General features: G+C 43.7%; 1 protein-coding gene across 2 annotated transcripts; it reads left to right on the top strand.

The window, feature by feature from the left end:
* The first annotated feature begins 1,972 nt into the window (after positions 1-1,972).
* WBP2NL (WBP2 N-terminal like) lies at positions 1,973-14,216 on the top strand. 2 transcript variants are annotated; one of them, XM_083400338.1, is made up of 8 exons: positions 1,973-2,132; positions 6,007-6,115; positions 7,369-7,504; positions 8,551-8,643; positions 8,943-9,152; positions 9,699-9,839; positions 11,095-11,171; positions 12,399-14,216. In XM_083400338.1, the coding sequence occupies exons 1-8, from the start codon at positions 2,074-2,076 to the stop codon at positions 12,444-12,446; spliced, it is 873 nt and encodes a 290-aa protein (XP_083256464.1). In that variant the 5' UTR covers positions 1,973-2,073; the 3' UTR covers positions 12,447-14,216. The 2 variants fall into 2 exon arrangements, with proteins under 2 accessions (XP_083256464.1, XP_083256465.1); XM_083400339.1 differs by lacking the exon at positions 1,973-2,132 and adding an exon at positions 2,440-2,672.
* Positions 14,217-14,891: the final 675 nt, after the last annotated feature.

Raw genomic sequence — 14,891 nt, 5'->3', positions numbered from 1 at the left:
GTCCGAGTTGGTACACATGACACCTACTTTCAGCATTATTGTGTCACATATATTATAAACCTACAACAATGGGCTGGAACTTTCCCAGTTTGGAGAAGAACAAGAAAAGGGGGAAAAAGGCACCAGTCCCTGGTGCCACCCCTCTTGGCTGGCTTAGCCAAGCTTCGGGCAAGTGGTCCCTGTTGCCCACCCCCACCGCACAGGCCTGGTTGTGTGAGAGTTGATAATATTTTATGAAATAACCCTAGTCCTTTGAGAGTACATTTCCAGATAAAATACTGTTCAAAGCCATCCTAGATGTGCTTGTTGCCCTGATAATATTTGTAAGTAGATTTTGCCATTTACTCTAAGCCATAGTCTTCAACCTTTTCAGACTCACAACCCACCATTAGCCCAAATATGCATTTGGGGACTCACTTTTCCCTGCCTCTTGTATATAATTTGTATTGCAGTAATATTACTGTTTGCAACCCACCTTGTCTTTGGTCCCAGCTCACCAATGAAAGACTAATGAACAAACTATAAATTAGCAGAACGCCTGCTGTATGGCTGAAGTTATAACACACTTTTTACGTTAAGGAACCCAAGGTTGCATGACTATGTCTTTAACATGCACTATGAATGCAACATAGTTGTATTAAAAATAGTCTTGATTCAAAGGTAATATTAATATCATACAGTCACAGCTGTCCTTGTGAATTGAACTCTATGTATATTTCCAAAGGGCTCCACATCTGACATTTACTGTAAAGCTGCTGTTTCCATCCCGAACAAAGTGGGCTTCTAAAATCACAATTTGTGGTTTTGTGGTTTTTTACCATTTACATAAGAGACTTGCCGCATCAGACTCATCAAGTCCAGCATCCTTTTACCACAGTGGTCTACCATCTGTCTCCAGGAAGCCTACAAGCAACCTAACATCTGTAGGCATGAGAGGAGATGGGATATGAAACAAGGTTTTGTGATTGGGGTACGGGGGGGTGGAACAGTCACTACTTTTTGGAGCCAAGTACAGCTATAAGAGTACAGCTTAAAACTATACAACTGTTTTAAGGTATTGTGCCATATTCTTAAATATGATATAGCAATATGTCAAACTGTTTATAGGACTATAGCAACAAGTTAAATGCAAACAGAAAGAGAGAAGGGTAAGAAAAACAAGCCTTGAGCATTTAAAAAAATGTTATAGCACCACAGTTATCAAGAGGTTCCAGAAGGGCAGTAGTGTTAGTCTGCAGCAAAAAACAATACAATCATGCAGCACCTTAAAAACCAATACATGTATTATGGCTGCAATAAGTTTGGGTTCAATACCTTGAGACAAGATTTAACATAGTGAAGTTTATTAGCTGCTACAACAACTAGGAAATGTATGTGAATCATTACAATGGCTGGTGGCACAGCTTTGGCAGACTAGAGTCCTCTTCCTCAGAAGTATGAAGCGTATAGAGTGCGCACTAGATGGAGGAAATGTAATCCCTGCGGTGAGATGGAAACGCAATGCAAAATAATAATAATAGTCTGTATCCCCCCCCCCCCGCACCCATTTCGTTTTCCTCTGACTTCACTGTTGACACCCCACTTCCACACGTTGCTGGGAATCGCAGGTAGGCGAGAGGTGAGGTGGGTTGGCTGTTGCGTCCATGCCCCGCTTTGCCGGCTTCTCACAGCAAAGGGCTCTTTGAAGTCGCAGAACAGAATCCTAGAATGGTAGATCTGGAAGGGACCCCAGGGTCATCTAGCCCAACCCCCCGGGATACAGGCATTAAGTCCGGGATACATTTGCTAGATCTGAATACGCCGCTGAGTTTAGGCTCTTTGTTGATTTTAAGCTATGGGGAACTCTGTCCCTGCGGCTGAAGGACCTCGATACCCCGCTCTGCTCGTTTCCCCCTTCTTCCTCGCTCTTTCTTTCCCTCTCTTTCCCGGCGCGCCCGCCCCATTCCCCGCCCCACCGAGAGGCGGGCCTGTGCGCCGTGAGGTCACGGCCGCGGCGAGGCCACTCGAGCGCCGCTTCGTATAAGGGACGAGGGAGGAGGGCCGTCTCGGTCGGCGGCGCTATTGGCCGGGAAGATGGCGGTGAACAGGCACCACTCGGCGGGCGGCGGGGTGATCCCGCCCAACGGGGAGAGGTAACTAAGGAAGCGAGGCGAGGGGAGACGTGGAGCGGGGGAAGGGGGCGCCATCCCCGGCCTCGGGGGTCGCCAGGGGGGCCCTCGCCCGGGTTTATTTCGGAGGAGACCGCGGGCGGCTTCTCGAGAAAAGTCGACCCTGGTTCGGCCACCGAAAGCAGCGCCAAATCTCTCCCCAGGAGTTGCGATTGTGACGCACGCGCGCAGCAGTTAACTGCCCGTGTGAATGTTGTTACGCAGGGCATTCCCCGCCCCCCCCTTCCCTCCCGTGCCTTCTTCCCTCCGGCTCCTGCCCGGTTGATGTTCATGGGTGGGTGGGGGGCCAAAGTTTTAAGGGGTAAACATCCCTTGATCTGTGTTGTTGTAGGTAGATAAATTCGCTCCCTTGTAGCGCAGCCCTGAAGGTGTTTACTCGGAAGTAAGGCCTTCTGTTTTGCGCGGCGCCCACTTGCCCCTTCGCATACTTAGGGTCGGTGCCTTAGGCGTAAGCTGCTGCGCAGGCTGATTCAGTTCGTGACATTTCCTCCTCTTCAGCCCTCGGTGGGTGTGACCCTAATCCGTGCTTTCCCTTTGTCATGTGCTACACGCAAGTTACACGTTGATCCCCCACAGTATGAGAGAGTGGAGATCAACGTACATTTATTTCCTGAATATTTCGCCGGCCGGGTTGCCACTTTGCCTGAGATAAAGTGACTAGCATGCCAGTGAAGCATAAAAGGAAAATGTCGATTTTACCAGTGTTTACAAAGTAATACTAAAAACACTTACATTCCTTTGAAGCATATTTGGGACAGACTAAGCAGATGGGCTGTGGGCAGCCATTTATCCCCTACAGTGAAAGAGATATCCAGTGTTTGGGGCAGCAGAGAACTCTCTTGAATAAAGATCTCTTTCCATTTTTTCCTCATGAAGAACCGGAAAGTATCTTTAAAGTAAGGGTGCTGTGAATTGATGTATACAAGTGTGGTTCTCCAGGTGGATTTAGTGTCAATTTTTACCACACTGGGTAATTGCTATTGATAACAATAATCCATTGATAACAGTTGGCCAAAAATATTTGTGGCAAAGCTCATCTCATTAATGTGGCTGTGATTTTGGTCCTACCCAAATCATGCATTTAAAGCATGTGACTTCCCCCAAAGAATAATGGGAACTGTGGTTTAAGAATGTTAGGAAATGTAGCTCTATGAGGGGGTAAACTACAGTTCCCAGAATTCTTTAGCAAAAGCCATGTGCTTTAAATGTATGGTGTGGATGTGATATTCAAGTTGCTCTCTGCCTTTTTATGTGTAAACAGAGCACCATTGGTTTTTTAGGTGGTGTGAGCATCAGTCTCCTGCATCTGTCAAAAATTACTTGCTGGATTGGCAGCATGCCAGAAAATTAAACTTGTGAATGATTGGGCCTCAAATTGTATCTAAGGGAAAACAATTCTTTCAGTCTGCTGGCTAGTTCACTTGATCTAGTAGACTTCATAGTTGTCTGTTTGAGACTATAGTTGTTGTCTGGCCAGGGCAGACGGAAAAGCTCTTGATAAGCATCACAATACTGGTATCTCTTTCTTACCCTTGTTCCTGTTATTACTGGAATGGACATGTTACTTTCCCAATGTAAGCTAAATTTGACAAATGGAGTAGACAGCCCTTCTCTGTGCTGTCCATATTCCTGGCACAGGGTTCCTACAACAACTCACTGCTGAGATTTGAGCTACCATCTTAGAATCACAGAATTGCAGTTGGAAGGGACCATGAGAGTTATCTAGTCCAGCCCCCTGCAATGCAGGAATCTCAACTAGATCATACATGACAAATGGCCATCCAACCTCTGCTGAAAAACCTCCAAAGAAGGATGGTCCACCACCGCTTGTGGGAGTCTTTTCCACTGTTGAACTGCTCTGTCAGAAAATTCTTCCTGATGTTTAGTCAGAAACTCTTTTCTAAGAACTTGAATCCATTGGTTCATGTCCTGCCCTCCAGAGCAGGAGAAAACAAGCTTGCTCCATTTGACAGCCCTTGAGATAATCTGAATATGGCTATCATATCTCCTCTCAGTCTCCTCTTTACCAAGCTAAACATACCCAACTCCCTTAACTGTTCCTCATAAAGTTTGGTTTTCAGACCCTTTATCTTATTGGTCAGTTGCCCTCCTCTGCACATGTTCTAGCTTGTCAGTATCCTTCTTTCACTGTGGATAGTGACAATTATATTATTCAGTTGATTATTCAGCTGAATGACCAAGAACAATAAAAGCAGAGTAATGGTGAAGCCAAGTGCATGTTAATTGTACTTGCAAATTATGAAAAGTGTAGCACAGAGTCCAGTTTGTTTTCTAAACAGAAGATCATGGTTAGGAGAATTTCAGATGCTGGAGAAAATAGACTGGCCCAAGATATTTTGGCACCTGAGGCAAACCACACAATGTCCTCCCCACCACCAGGGAAGAAGGGGTGAGTGAAGATCTACATGAGGAACAAGGATGGTAGTGCCTCTTATTTGCTTAGAGGCGGTATGTGGCTGGCGGGGAGTCTGCTGAGGAACACAGCTGATCCGGCCTCCTAAGAGTGCCACAGTTGTCATGGCCACTGCAGCAGCAGAAGCAGGCGATGCATTTCTTGGAGATCAGATCTGTGGATCCTTCCCTCTGAGGCAGTCTTCTCACCTTGCCTCATGCATGAGCTGGCCCTGCTTGCATGCAAATTTATATGTTGTTGCATATTGTTTTAAGTCTCTAAAAGCCAATGGAAGCATTATTGCATTTTTGAAAGATGAGCTGAGCACCTATAAACGACAGTCACAACAGGATTAATGATTTCAACTTAATTATTAACAAGTTTAAGTTTCCACTGTATTGACTGTTAGTGCATCATTTGATCTATTATTTATTAATTTTTTTGTCCCACAGCACCTGTGCTTCAGGATCGCTTATAACAAAAAACCTGACACAATAAGCCACAAGACCAGTTACAGAACAGAGCACGCAAACCTCGTTGGCAGAATGAAATTCAGTTGACTTAGAAAACTCTCACTAATTGGCTCTGGGCTAACAAAAGAGCTGGAAGGGAAGCCAGAGCGAGTTAAATCAGTCACATGATTCTTAGCTGGTCAGTGAGAGAGCTAAATTGAAAGGCATTGCACAGCTCTTTCATAACCTGTTCGTGAGCAGTAGGTCACCAGTAAAATTTCCCTGAACAAGAAATGGTTTAGGGGTATCCTGATGAGAACAAAGACTGTTCATATGGGAGTTTCTGTAGCCTTAATATTAGCAAGTGTTCGACACACACTTGGAAGAATGCAAAATGAGAGGCAGCTGTAGAGCACATCGCATGGGGATCTGTCTTGTCAGGATAGAGCTTCCAGTACCGCTTAGCTGGCAGTAAGGGGAAGGGGGTTTTGTTTGTTTTTTTGTAATTCCCCCTATACAGCCAAAATCAGTTCTTCAGACTTGGGGAGGCTGGGGAAGGGGAGGGGAATTGCTAACCTGCTTTTTCTCCTGATCACTAATTGAAGCTTTATTGTCAACTGAGTAACATGGTTGGATACAACCCTCAGTTAGGACTATGGCGGGGGGGGGGGAGGGGAGTCCCTTTGCACAAGTAGAAGCCCTTCTTAGGTGAATCCCATTCACTGGATTCTCTCGTGTCCTGCTTTAGACTTGAAATGTCAGGAGAATTGTGTTACCGTTTAGTGTCTGAAGGGGAAGGCAGATATATCTGCTGAGTTGGGTTTTACTTTCTGAACGGCTGTCTGGGCTTGGCAGTGGCTCTCCCAGTGAGTATAGTAGAGTTGGTTCTTCACCGATCAGTACAGTACTGGCATGTTTTGCATAGCCCACTAAGAAATGCTCACGCGGCCATATTTTTTCTCCTTCCCTGAAGCATTCTCAAGCACTGTAAAGATGTGGAGCTGACCTTCTCTGATGTGACTGGCAAACCAGAGATCTTCAAAGGCACCAAGAAAGGAATGGTGTTTCTCACTCCTTACAGGGTAAGTCTTGAGTGAGGGCCAGTTGCATCTTAGACACCTTTTGAAGGGTCATTCAGTCAGGACAGCAGTCACTTGTAGTTTTATCTAACTACAGCTAGTGTGAGATTCTTCAGTACATTCTTTTCTATACTATTAGTGTAGGTATTTTTTTTCTACATTACTGTGGTACCTCTGGATGCGAACGGGATCTGTTCTGGAGCCCCATTCGCATCCAGAAGCGAACGCAACCTGTGTCTGCGGGTCGCGATTCAGCACATCCGCACATGCTCTTGACGTCATTTTGAGCATCTGTGCATGCGCGAGTGGCGAAACCCAGAGGTAATGCGCTCCATTACTTCCAGCTCGCCGTGGAGCGCAACCCGAAAATATTCATCCCGAAGCTACTTCAACCCGAGGTATGGCTGTAGTTGAAATCATGGAGTAGAAGTAGTTTTCTTCTTTCAGGCATTCAGCATGGCTACTACAAATTCTTAAATTTTCTAGATTATTTTGTTCTGAAATTTCATGTTGGCTTAAGATACAAGAAGGCATTCTGACTGACACAAGATGAAAACTGTTTTTGTGGGTTTTTTGATTTTCTACATAAATCTATCTTTAAATGCTGTTCAGAAACTTCTGGTATAGAATGCCACTTCCTTTTTCCAGCCCCCACCTCACTGGCCTTACTTTGAACCTTCCAGGAGTAGTGGTGTTGTTTTTGTCTGGTTGGAATGTGTCCTTGAACTCTGATAGTGCCAGGATGGAGGACAGAAAGAGTGTGTAGAAACTAGCAGACTCTCAGAGTGTTCAGAAAGAGCATGTGGCAATTGGAAGGGTACCCAGAAGAGAATTTGGCCTCAAGATGAAAAAGATCCCCACCTTTTTCCTAAACTGATTAGGAATATGCCAGCAAGAGGTCTTAGTGGGGAACCTCCATGCTCTTAAAAGAGGCCTGTCTCAGCCCAATTTTGTAGACATTTAGGGAAAGGGTGAAGACATTTGAGTGGGTGGAGGGACTTCTGTAGAAAACTGGTTATGATTCCTTATTTTTTCATTTATTTTAATAAATATTAAATAAAAATTCCTGACTTAAGTCTTCAGTTGATGGTTTGATATGGGGTGTTGGCTTTCTCACTTTGAAGAATTAGCTATTTGTCCTGGATTGTTTCGTACGTAGTTTTATATTACATATTTTTATCCCCGTGTTAGCTGCTTTGGGCCTTGTATAGAAGAGACAGCACGTGGTATAAGTTCGATAATTAAATGTATTGCAGGTTATTTTTGTGTCCAAGGGCAAGGACCCAATGATGTCCTTCATGATGCCCTTCTACAAGGTGAAAGGATGCTCCATTGAACAGCCCGTATTTTCCGCCAATTATATCAAAGGAGTGATAGAAGCAGAACCTGGAGGTATGTACTACATCTTGTGGTGGCGAATGTATTTATTGTATCACTGAGTTTAACGCAAGTTGTGCATATTCTACTTCAGTGATTTATTTTCCATTGGTCTTTCCCCCGCTCCTTTCCATTGGTCTTGAAGAGCGTGATTGCATCGGAAATGTGGGGCAGTGTCTCATGTGAATATCACATGATAGAAATGAGTTTTTCCTGTGAGTTTGTGTGTTTACTAAAAACACACCCCTCCCTGCCGAGTTTGATTGTGTTTCAGCACTCCTTTTATGAACATATCCCCTTGGCTTGCAAATCATTATTTTCATTGTAACTAGTGTAGCAATGAGGATTTTCACTTCAGTCTTTTTATTATTATAGCTTGATTTGGGAAGAGGGAAAAGTTGTTTTATTTCAGAAACATATTTTTTTAAAACTTTCATTTCAGTAAATATTTTCTTGCCGAGTTATGAAGGATGCTTGCTGGAATAAGAAAGTGAAAGATTCTGCTCGTAGAAATTCTTATTTTACTTTCTAGTTAAGTTCTAGACCCTGATTAAATTAATAAATCCACTTATCTGACTTATTGGTCTTTCAGTCAAGTTACCCATCCTCCAGCCTTATCAAACCAAATGATAATTTTATATAGCTATTTTTTTTCATACTGCCTGAAATAAGATGAATCTTCTTTGTATCTGTAAGGGGGTGAAACCTAGTTTGCAGGAGAAGTACTTGATGGGTTAATACTGGTGTTAATACTATAACTTGGTTGAAACTATTCTTGATTTCACTTTCTTACCCAGAAACCCCTCCTTCGTGTTGTTAGATTACAGTTTCCATCATTCCTGACTAATGGCCTTGTTGGCTGGGGTTGGTGGCAGCTGAAGTCCAACAACATCTAGAGCGTCCCCATCTGTTTTAGTTACCTTTCATGCCATCAAATTAAAATACAAATGTTTTCATTTGCCCAGAAGCATATGGGTCCAAATTAACTCTATTAACTTTTATCTTTGCAATCTCTTGGGAAGCTGTCTTAATTAAAATTTAACCTGACTTGTTTGTCTTAGGTGGCTGGGAAGGACAGGCTTCATTTAAGATGAGCTTCTTCAGTGGAGGTGCCATAGAGTTTGGGCAACTGATGTTCAAACTTGCTAGTGATGGTAAGATTCTCTCCCCCGCCCCCAATGCCATTTGCTGCTTAATCTGCATTTGCTTTGCTCTTTGGTTTTGCTAGCAGTAGCTGGCCTCTAGTTAGTCTGGCTGCCTCCATTAACTGACCTGTTCATTTTCATCCTCATGGTTCTGTCCTGCTCTAGGTTCAAAACTGGCAAAAACATCAACAAGGGAAAGGAGATAATTTTGCCTTAATCAATTAAATGTAGACTGATTTAAGACATTGTCATAAGAAGTCCAGGGTTTCATGTGCTGATTTTAGCTTACTAAACATATTCCTCTTCAGCTTCTAGGGGAGTACCTGCCCAGAGCTTTGGCTTTGGCTATGCACCTGTCCCTGGGGGCTATGCCCCTCCGCCTTTTCCAGGAGGATATGCACCTGCACCAGGAGCCTATGCCGCACCACCACCAGGACCATACGGTTATATGCCTGCACAAATGAATGGATATGGACCTGCTGCACAACCTATGGGATATCCATATGCTCCTCCTCCAGGTAAAAATTCCAGCAGATTGCATAAAAGAACGTCACTCAGAGAAGGGCAGTAGTATATACGACCAGACAAAATATATAACTATTCCATGTAGGCGAGATGACTAATGCTCAAATCTAGAGAATATCAACAGTAGCACGAACGTGGAGGGGATCCTATTCAGTGTAGAATGCTTGGAACACACTAAACGTGGATTAGGGTCATTTCGCTAAACAAAGTAAGACTTAGTCCTTGACTTCAAGTATTACATGCACTGTTTTAGTAGGTACATTCTCCACAGTACATCTGTAAGTGGTGTGACTCAGCCTCTGCTGCTGCCTTGCTTTCTATCCAGCCAGTGCGAACAGTTGCTGGATCAGTATGGACTATGTAGTTTGAACAGCAGTTGTCTCAGTTTAAGCATGTAACTGATATGGGGAAAGCTCCCTGAGAGCTTATGGGAAAAGAGGATGAAATGCAGCATGGGAAAATCCTGTCCTGGGGAACTGCTCCTCCTTGAATATTTCTGCGATGCGTGTGTAGACATGGCATCTGTTATCTGTCCTCAGGCATGTATCCAGCACCTCCTGGGATGAACTCCATGTACATGGCGCCTCCTCCTCCATACCCCGGCCCTTCTGCAGGACCTTCGGCCCCATCTCAGGCAGGACCTTCAGCTCCTAGAACCTGGACAGAGCCAGGAATGCCAGGTAAGTTTCCGTTTAGAATGGGGGGGAATTGGATCAGTCTCCCAATGTAACTTTTTTAAAGGTTTTGAATAATTTATTTGTTGAAGAGAGGGGAACGGTTGAGCGTGAGGAGTTACCCTGTTCTAATAGCCATGACAGCCAAGGAAGCTGTGAAAATCTATTATTATTTATTATTATTATTATCACTATTTGAATTTATATACCGCCCTATACCCAGGGGTCTCAGGGCGGTTCACAAAATAAATTCAAGATATGAAACCACAAAATACCAATAGCCCCCCCCCCATAAAAAATAAAAACAGCAACCCAATAGCCCCCCCCCCCCCGGTAAAAAACAACACATTTAAAAAGGACATGGGGTGTAAATTGGATCAACCAAATGCCTGGTTAAAGAGGAACGTTTTTGCCTGCTTCCTAAAGATGTATACAATGGTGCCTCCGGTTACGAACTTAATACATTCTGGAGGTCCGTTCTTAAGTCGAAACCATTCTTAATCTGAGGCGTGCTTTTGCTAATGGGGTCTCCTGCTGCGAGTCTCCCACTCGCATCCTGGGGCAAAGTTCACTTCCAGGAGACCTACTTCCAGGTTAATGGAGCTCATTACCCGAAGCATTTGCAAGGAGGACGGTACGTAACCAGAGGTTCCACTGTAATGAAGGCACCAGGCGAACTTCCCTGGGGGGAGAGCATTCCACAGACGGGGAGCCACTGCAGAGAAGGCCCGTTCTCGTGTTGCCATCCTCCAAACCTCTCGAAGAGGGGGCACACAAATGAGGGCCTCAGAAGATGATCTCAGGGTTCTGGTAGGTTCATATGGAAAGAGGCAGTCCTTGAGGTATTGCAGTCCTGAGCAAGCTCTCAGAAGGTTTTAGGATCCCAGAATGCTTGTTTACAGAAGACAATCAGTCTAAATTCCAGGTGGCTACCTAATCCTGAAAAAACGTGTTGGGACTACTATTTGTATAAGTGGATACCTCTCTTAAAACCTTGTTGCTTGATCTTTGTCTCTGTGGTCATTGTGGCATCTTTTCTCCTGTTCCCTGTCTCCTCAGAATGAATGCTGTTCAGCATGTCCCCAAACCAACTGTTGCTGAGTGTCTAGTCACGTCCGAATTCTTTCTTGCTGACACTGCAGAATCTGCTCTTTTGCCTAATCTAAAAATTGTGCTAAGACAAGCAGCATTTGCTTTGTGAATATAATTAGTGTGGGTTTTTGTATTTTTAAAGATGCTTGATTCTTTCCTTCTGCACTAGGTGGCAACAAAGCAACAGAGGCAACTTCCAGTGCATATTATAACCCGGCTAATCCTCACAATGTCTACATGCCTATGGTAAGGAACCTCACTAGGTCTGATGGGTATAGGGAGGAGCAATAGCAAGAACTCTTGCTATGCTAGCAATCAGCTGGACATAACTTGCAACTGGTTGAAGTATACAGTACAGCTTCTTACAGCACAGTAAGCATACTTGGTATCTTTGCTTCCTGTAGTAGAGATACCAGCCGTACTAAAAAATGGGAGAGCCAAATGTAACAGCACATAGGGACCCTGAGCTTTGCCTTTTCTCCATCTGCATAAACGTCAGTGAGGACCTTCCCCACAAGGGCCTCCTTTACTTCATGCTCATGGCTGCCAAGCTCATGATATCGCATTACTGGAAGGAGGCTGATTAACTATCTGTAGACAGATGGTATGATGAATTTTAGAATGCAGCTCTGTTGGAAAAGATCACAAATAACATAAAATCCACAAGAGGCAAATCAGAATCTATGAAACATATTGCAGTTTCATAATTTGCTTCAAATACATCCAAATCTGACACAAGATGGCATCCACTTTCTTGGTACAAGATTATTTGACTGACCCACTTCTTTTAGCTTTGATGCTAGCTTGGAATAATGTGAGAAATGCTCACCGTAGCTTATTTCTTTAACCTGTACTGGCAGCCAACAAGACAATTTTTGTTACAAGTAATAACCTCATTTGTAATACTAGGTTTTTGTTCTTGCTTGGTTTTTAGTATATGTGATTAATGTTCTGTCTCACTCTCAGAAAGCTATAAAGCTGCGATAAAGAGCCATTTCAGTTGAAGTTTTACACACACACACACACACACACACAGAGAGAGAGAGAGAGAGAGAGCTTTGAATTCTAAGGGGGAAAGGCTGCATTAAAACAAAGTAAACCTTAAATTAGTTAAATTACACTACTTAGACAATCCGAAGTGCACCCTGCCTTTAAAAAAAAGTGCCATTGCAGCCATGTGTTAAGTGCCATTCTATCATTGGCATGTGCAGATTATATAAAATTGTGTGTAGGTATCTTGAAGTGTATTGCTAGGGGGTACTGGACTTAAACTTGTATTGAGAGCAGAACAAGATACCTTGTGGGTTGAGGACCCTCATATCAGATGTCTTGCCCATTTGAACATGATGGCCCCCCAAGCATGATGATAGTGTGCTGAAACTATGAAATGAGCAAAGTTTTGATGTGTTTTGTAAAAAAGGCGACCCATGTACAGTGGATGTGCCACATTAATGCTGTCTCCATTTAATTTAGGATCAACCACCTCCTTATTCACCACCTGAGGAGAAGAAGAATAACTGAGAAGAGCCCAGGGGCTGTCCTCCCATGTTTTTGTCCTAGAAGATCTTGCCATTGCTGCCGCCTCCTCTTGGTTCTGTATACTCTAGGTCATCCTGTGTCACTAACCTGCACGATGTTGGGTGACTCTTCAACACCCGCTGTTCTTGAAACTTTCCTCATGGCAATACAAAAGAGCAGTGACAGTATTGCTTTCCTGAGTACTTGCTTTCTCTCCTGAGACCAGAATAGAACAGCCATGACTATTTTAGCCCTTGGTTTGACAGGAGAGGTGAAATATGCATAATGCAAATGAAGCCACTTCACATAAGTAGGAATGAAATACTGAAGCTCTTTGTATGGAACAAAAACACTCGTATAATGACACACAGATAGGAGTATTCTGCTTCCATGCATCTCTGCTTGTGAGCATCAGTTTGGCATGTTACAACTGCGTTAACTCCATGCATTTAAAAAAAATAATCCATGCAGTTTAATGCATGAGAGGGAATTCTATAAATATGTGGAGGCTTATCTTATTTTCTAGGAAAGTAGCAGAGAGGACTTATGGGGAAATCTCCAGTGATGTATAAAAAGATGGCCTGGGGAAGCAACCAAAGGGCTAACCAGTAGCTGTCTTTTTGAATATGTCGGTGCATCTCCAACTTATCATGATGAAACTGCATCTGGCTCTGCAACAAACATGTTCTCTACACTTTTGCAACCTATCCCTTGCAAAAGGGGTGCCTGGTGGAAACTTACAATCATGTGAAATAACATGTAATAGGTTTCTCTTCTGCTTTCTCTTTTGACTGTTGGATCAGTGTCTCTAAAAGTGTATCCTGTCTTTTGGTATAGGGGATATTGAGAAGGTCTCACATTCAAGAGAGGCCAGACTATCCGTCTGCTCATCTAATTCCTAGTGCAGCTGAGAAACCTGGAAAGGATCAATTTATCTGAACTGGAACCAAAGATGTGGCGTTATGAAATTAGTAGTTTGGAGTTGAGGGGTGAAGCTAAGCAAAAAGTATAGGGTACAGAAATAAGAGCAACCCACCCGTCAAGCATTCTGGAAACACAACCCAAGCAGAATGTCTTGGTACCCAGTAGCAGCAAGTGCAGCAGAGTCTATTTAATAGGAGAGTACTTTATAGAAAAGAGCTATTATTCTAGCAAACTCCTGAGATAGATAGTGAAGCCATTTCTCCTTGCTCAGCCAGCTGAGCTAGGTACTAATGTAACTAGAAAGGGCTAAATGGTGAATGATGTGGGTAAGAGGGGAAGTATTGAAACTCACTTTGAAATAGAGAAAGGCATGTCAGACTTGCTTTTGAACAAAGTTGGAAGAGATGGCAAATGAGTTAGGAAGGGCTAAAAGGATGTTTGCCAGCAAGCAGCACACAATATTGTGGTTGCTTACATAAGATGTCGCTGGTTTAACTTTTATTTTTCACATGATAATCCCCCCTCTTATCTGTTCCAAAGAGAACTCTTGCTCCACATATAATGGAAAATATAACTTAAGTAAAGCCTAATCTCTTAGGATATCTTTTCCTCTCCTCTAAAGGGGCTATATTTTGCAAGAACCACTCATACTAGTTTGTATTCATGGATCCCTTTCTGACCATCTTCCCTTTAGTAACTGAGAATATTACTCAGTATAGCAGGCATAGGGTGACATTTTCTAATAACCATTTTAATCTAAATCCAAGAATCTTAACCACTTTCCATAACTTAATAGTTTCCTCTGTAATATTTTTGGATTGCACTTTAATACAGAAGTATTGAAATCTTTATATGTGTATCTGTGGTGATGGTGTGGACAACCTGGTTTTTTGTGTGCATGTCAGAGAGAGAGAGGGAGGGGGGAGGAGAGTTTCTTCCTAAAGGAGTTGTATTAACTACTGTTCTGGCATGGCATTCGAAGAACTAACATGCAAAACAAGTAATATACCGTATTTTCGTCCCATAGGACACACCTAGTTTTTTTGGGGGGAAATAAAGGAAAAAATTTTTTCCTTTATTTCCCCCCCAAAACCAGGTCGGGGAACAGCAGGATGGCGGCGCTGCACCTCCCCGCTGTCCCCCGAGCTTGTGGGGCTGGCCGATGTCTGCTAGAAGCGTGGGGCGCTCTGCTTCAGCGCGCGCCGGGCGGCAGGCTGCTACCCGCAGCGTGGGGAGCCCTGCGGGAACTCCTGTGGGCTCCCCAGGCTTGCTGATAGCTTCCTGAAGCCTGGAGAGCGAGAGGGGTCGGTGCGCACCGACCCCTCTTGCTCTCCAAGCTTCAGCGAAAGCCTGTATTCGCCCCATAGGACGCACACAGATTTCCCCTTCATTTTTGAAAGGGAAAAAGTGTGTCCTATAGGGCGAAAAATACAGTAGCTGCCATTTGTCGAAGTGAACAGGAAACATGTGAGAATAATTCTGGATGCCTTAGTAGAACACACACACGTCAAGTAAAGGCACGGG

This window comes from Podarcis tiliguerta (genome assembly GCF_965153285.1).
Source record: "Podarcis tiliguerta genome assembly, chromosome: 10".
Classification (NCBI taxonomy): domain Eukaryota; kingdom Metazoa; phylum Chordata; class Lepidosauria; order Squamata; family Lacertidae; genus Podarcis; species Podarcis tiliguerta.
This window is presented reverse-complemented; position numbering and strand designations above follow the sequence as displayed.

Coding starts and splice junctions, on each gene's coding strand:
- WBP2NL (XM_083400338.1), top strand. CDS start 2,074: ATGGCGGTGAACAGGCACCACTCGGCGGGCGGCGGGGTGATCCCGCCC. Junction 6,116..7,368: donor TGTTTCTCACTCCTTACAGG/GTAAGTCTTGAG, acceptor AATGTATTGCAG/GTTATTTTTGTGTCCAAGGG. Junction 7,505..8,550: donor GATAGAAGCAGAACCTGGAG/GTATGTACTACA, acceptor TGTTTGTCTTAG/GTGGCTGGGAAGGACAGGCT.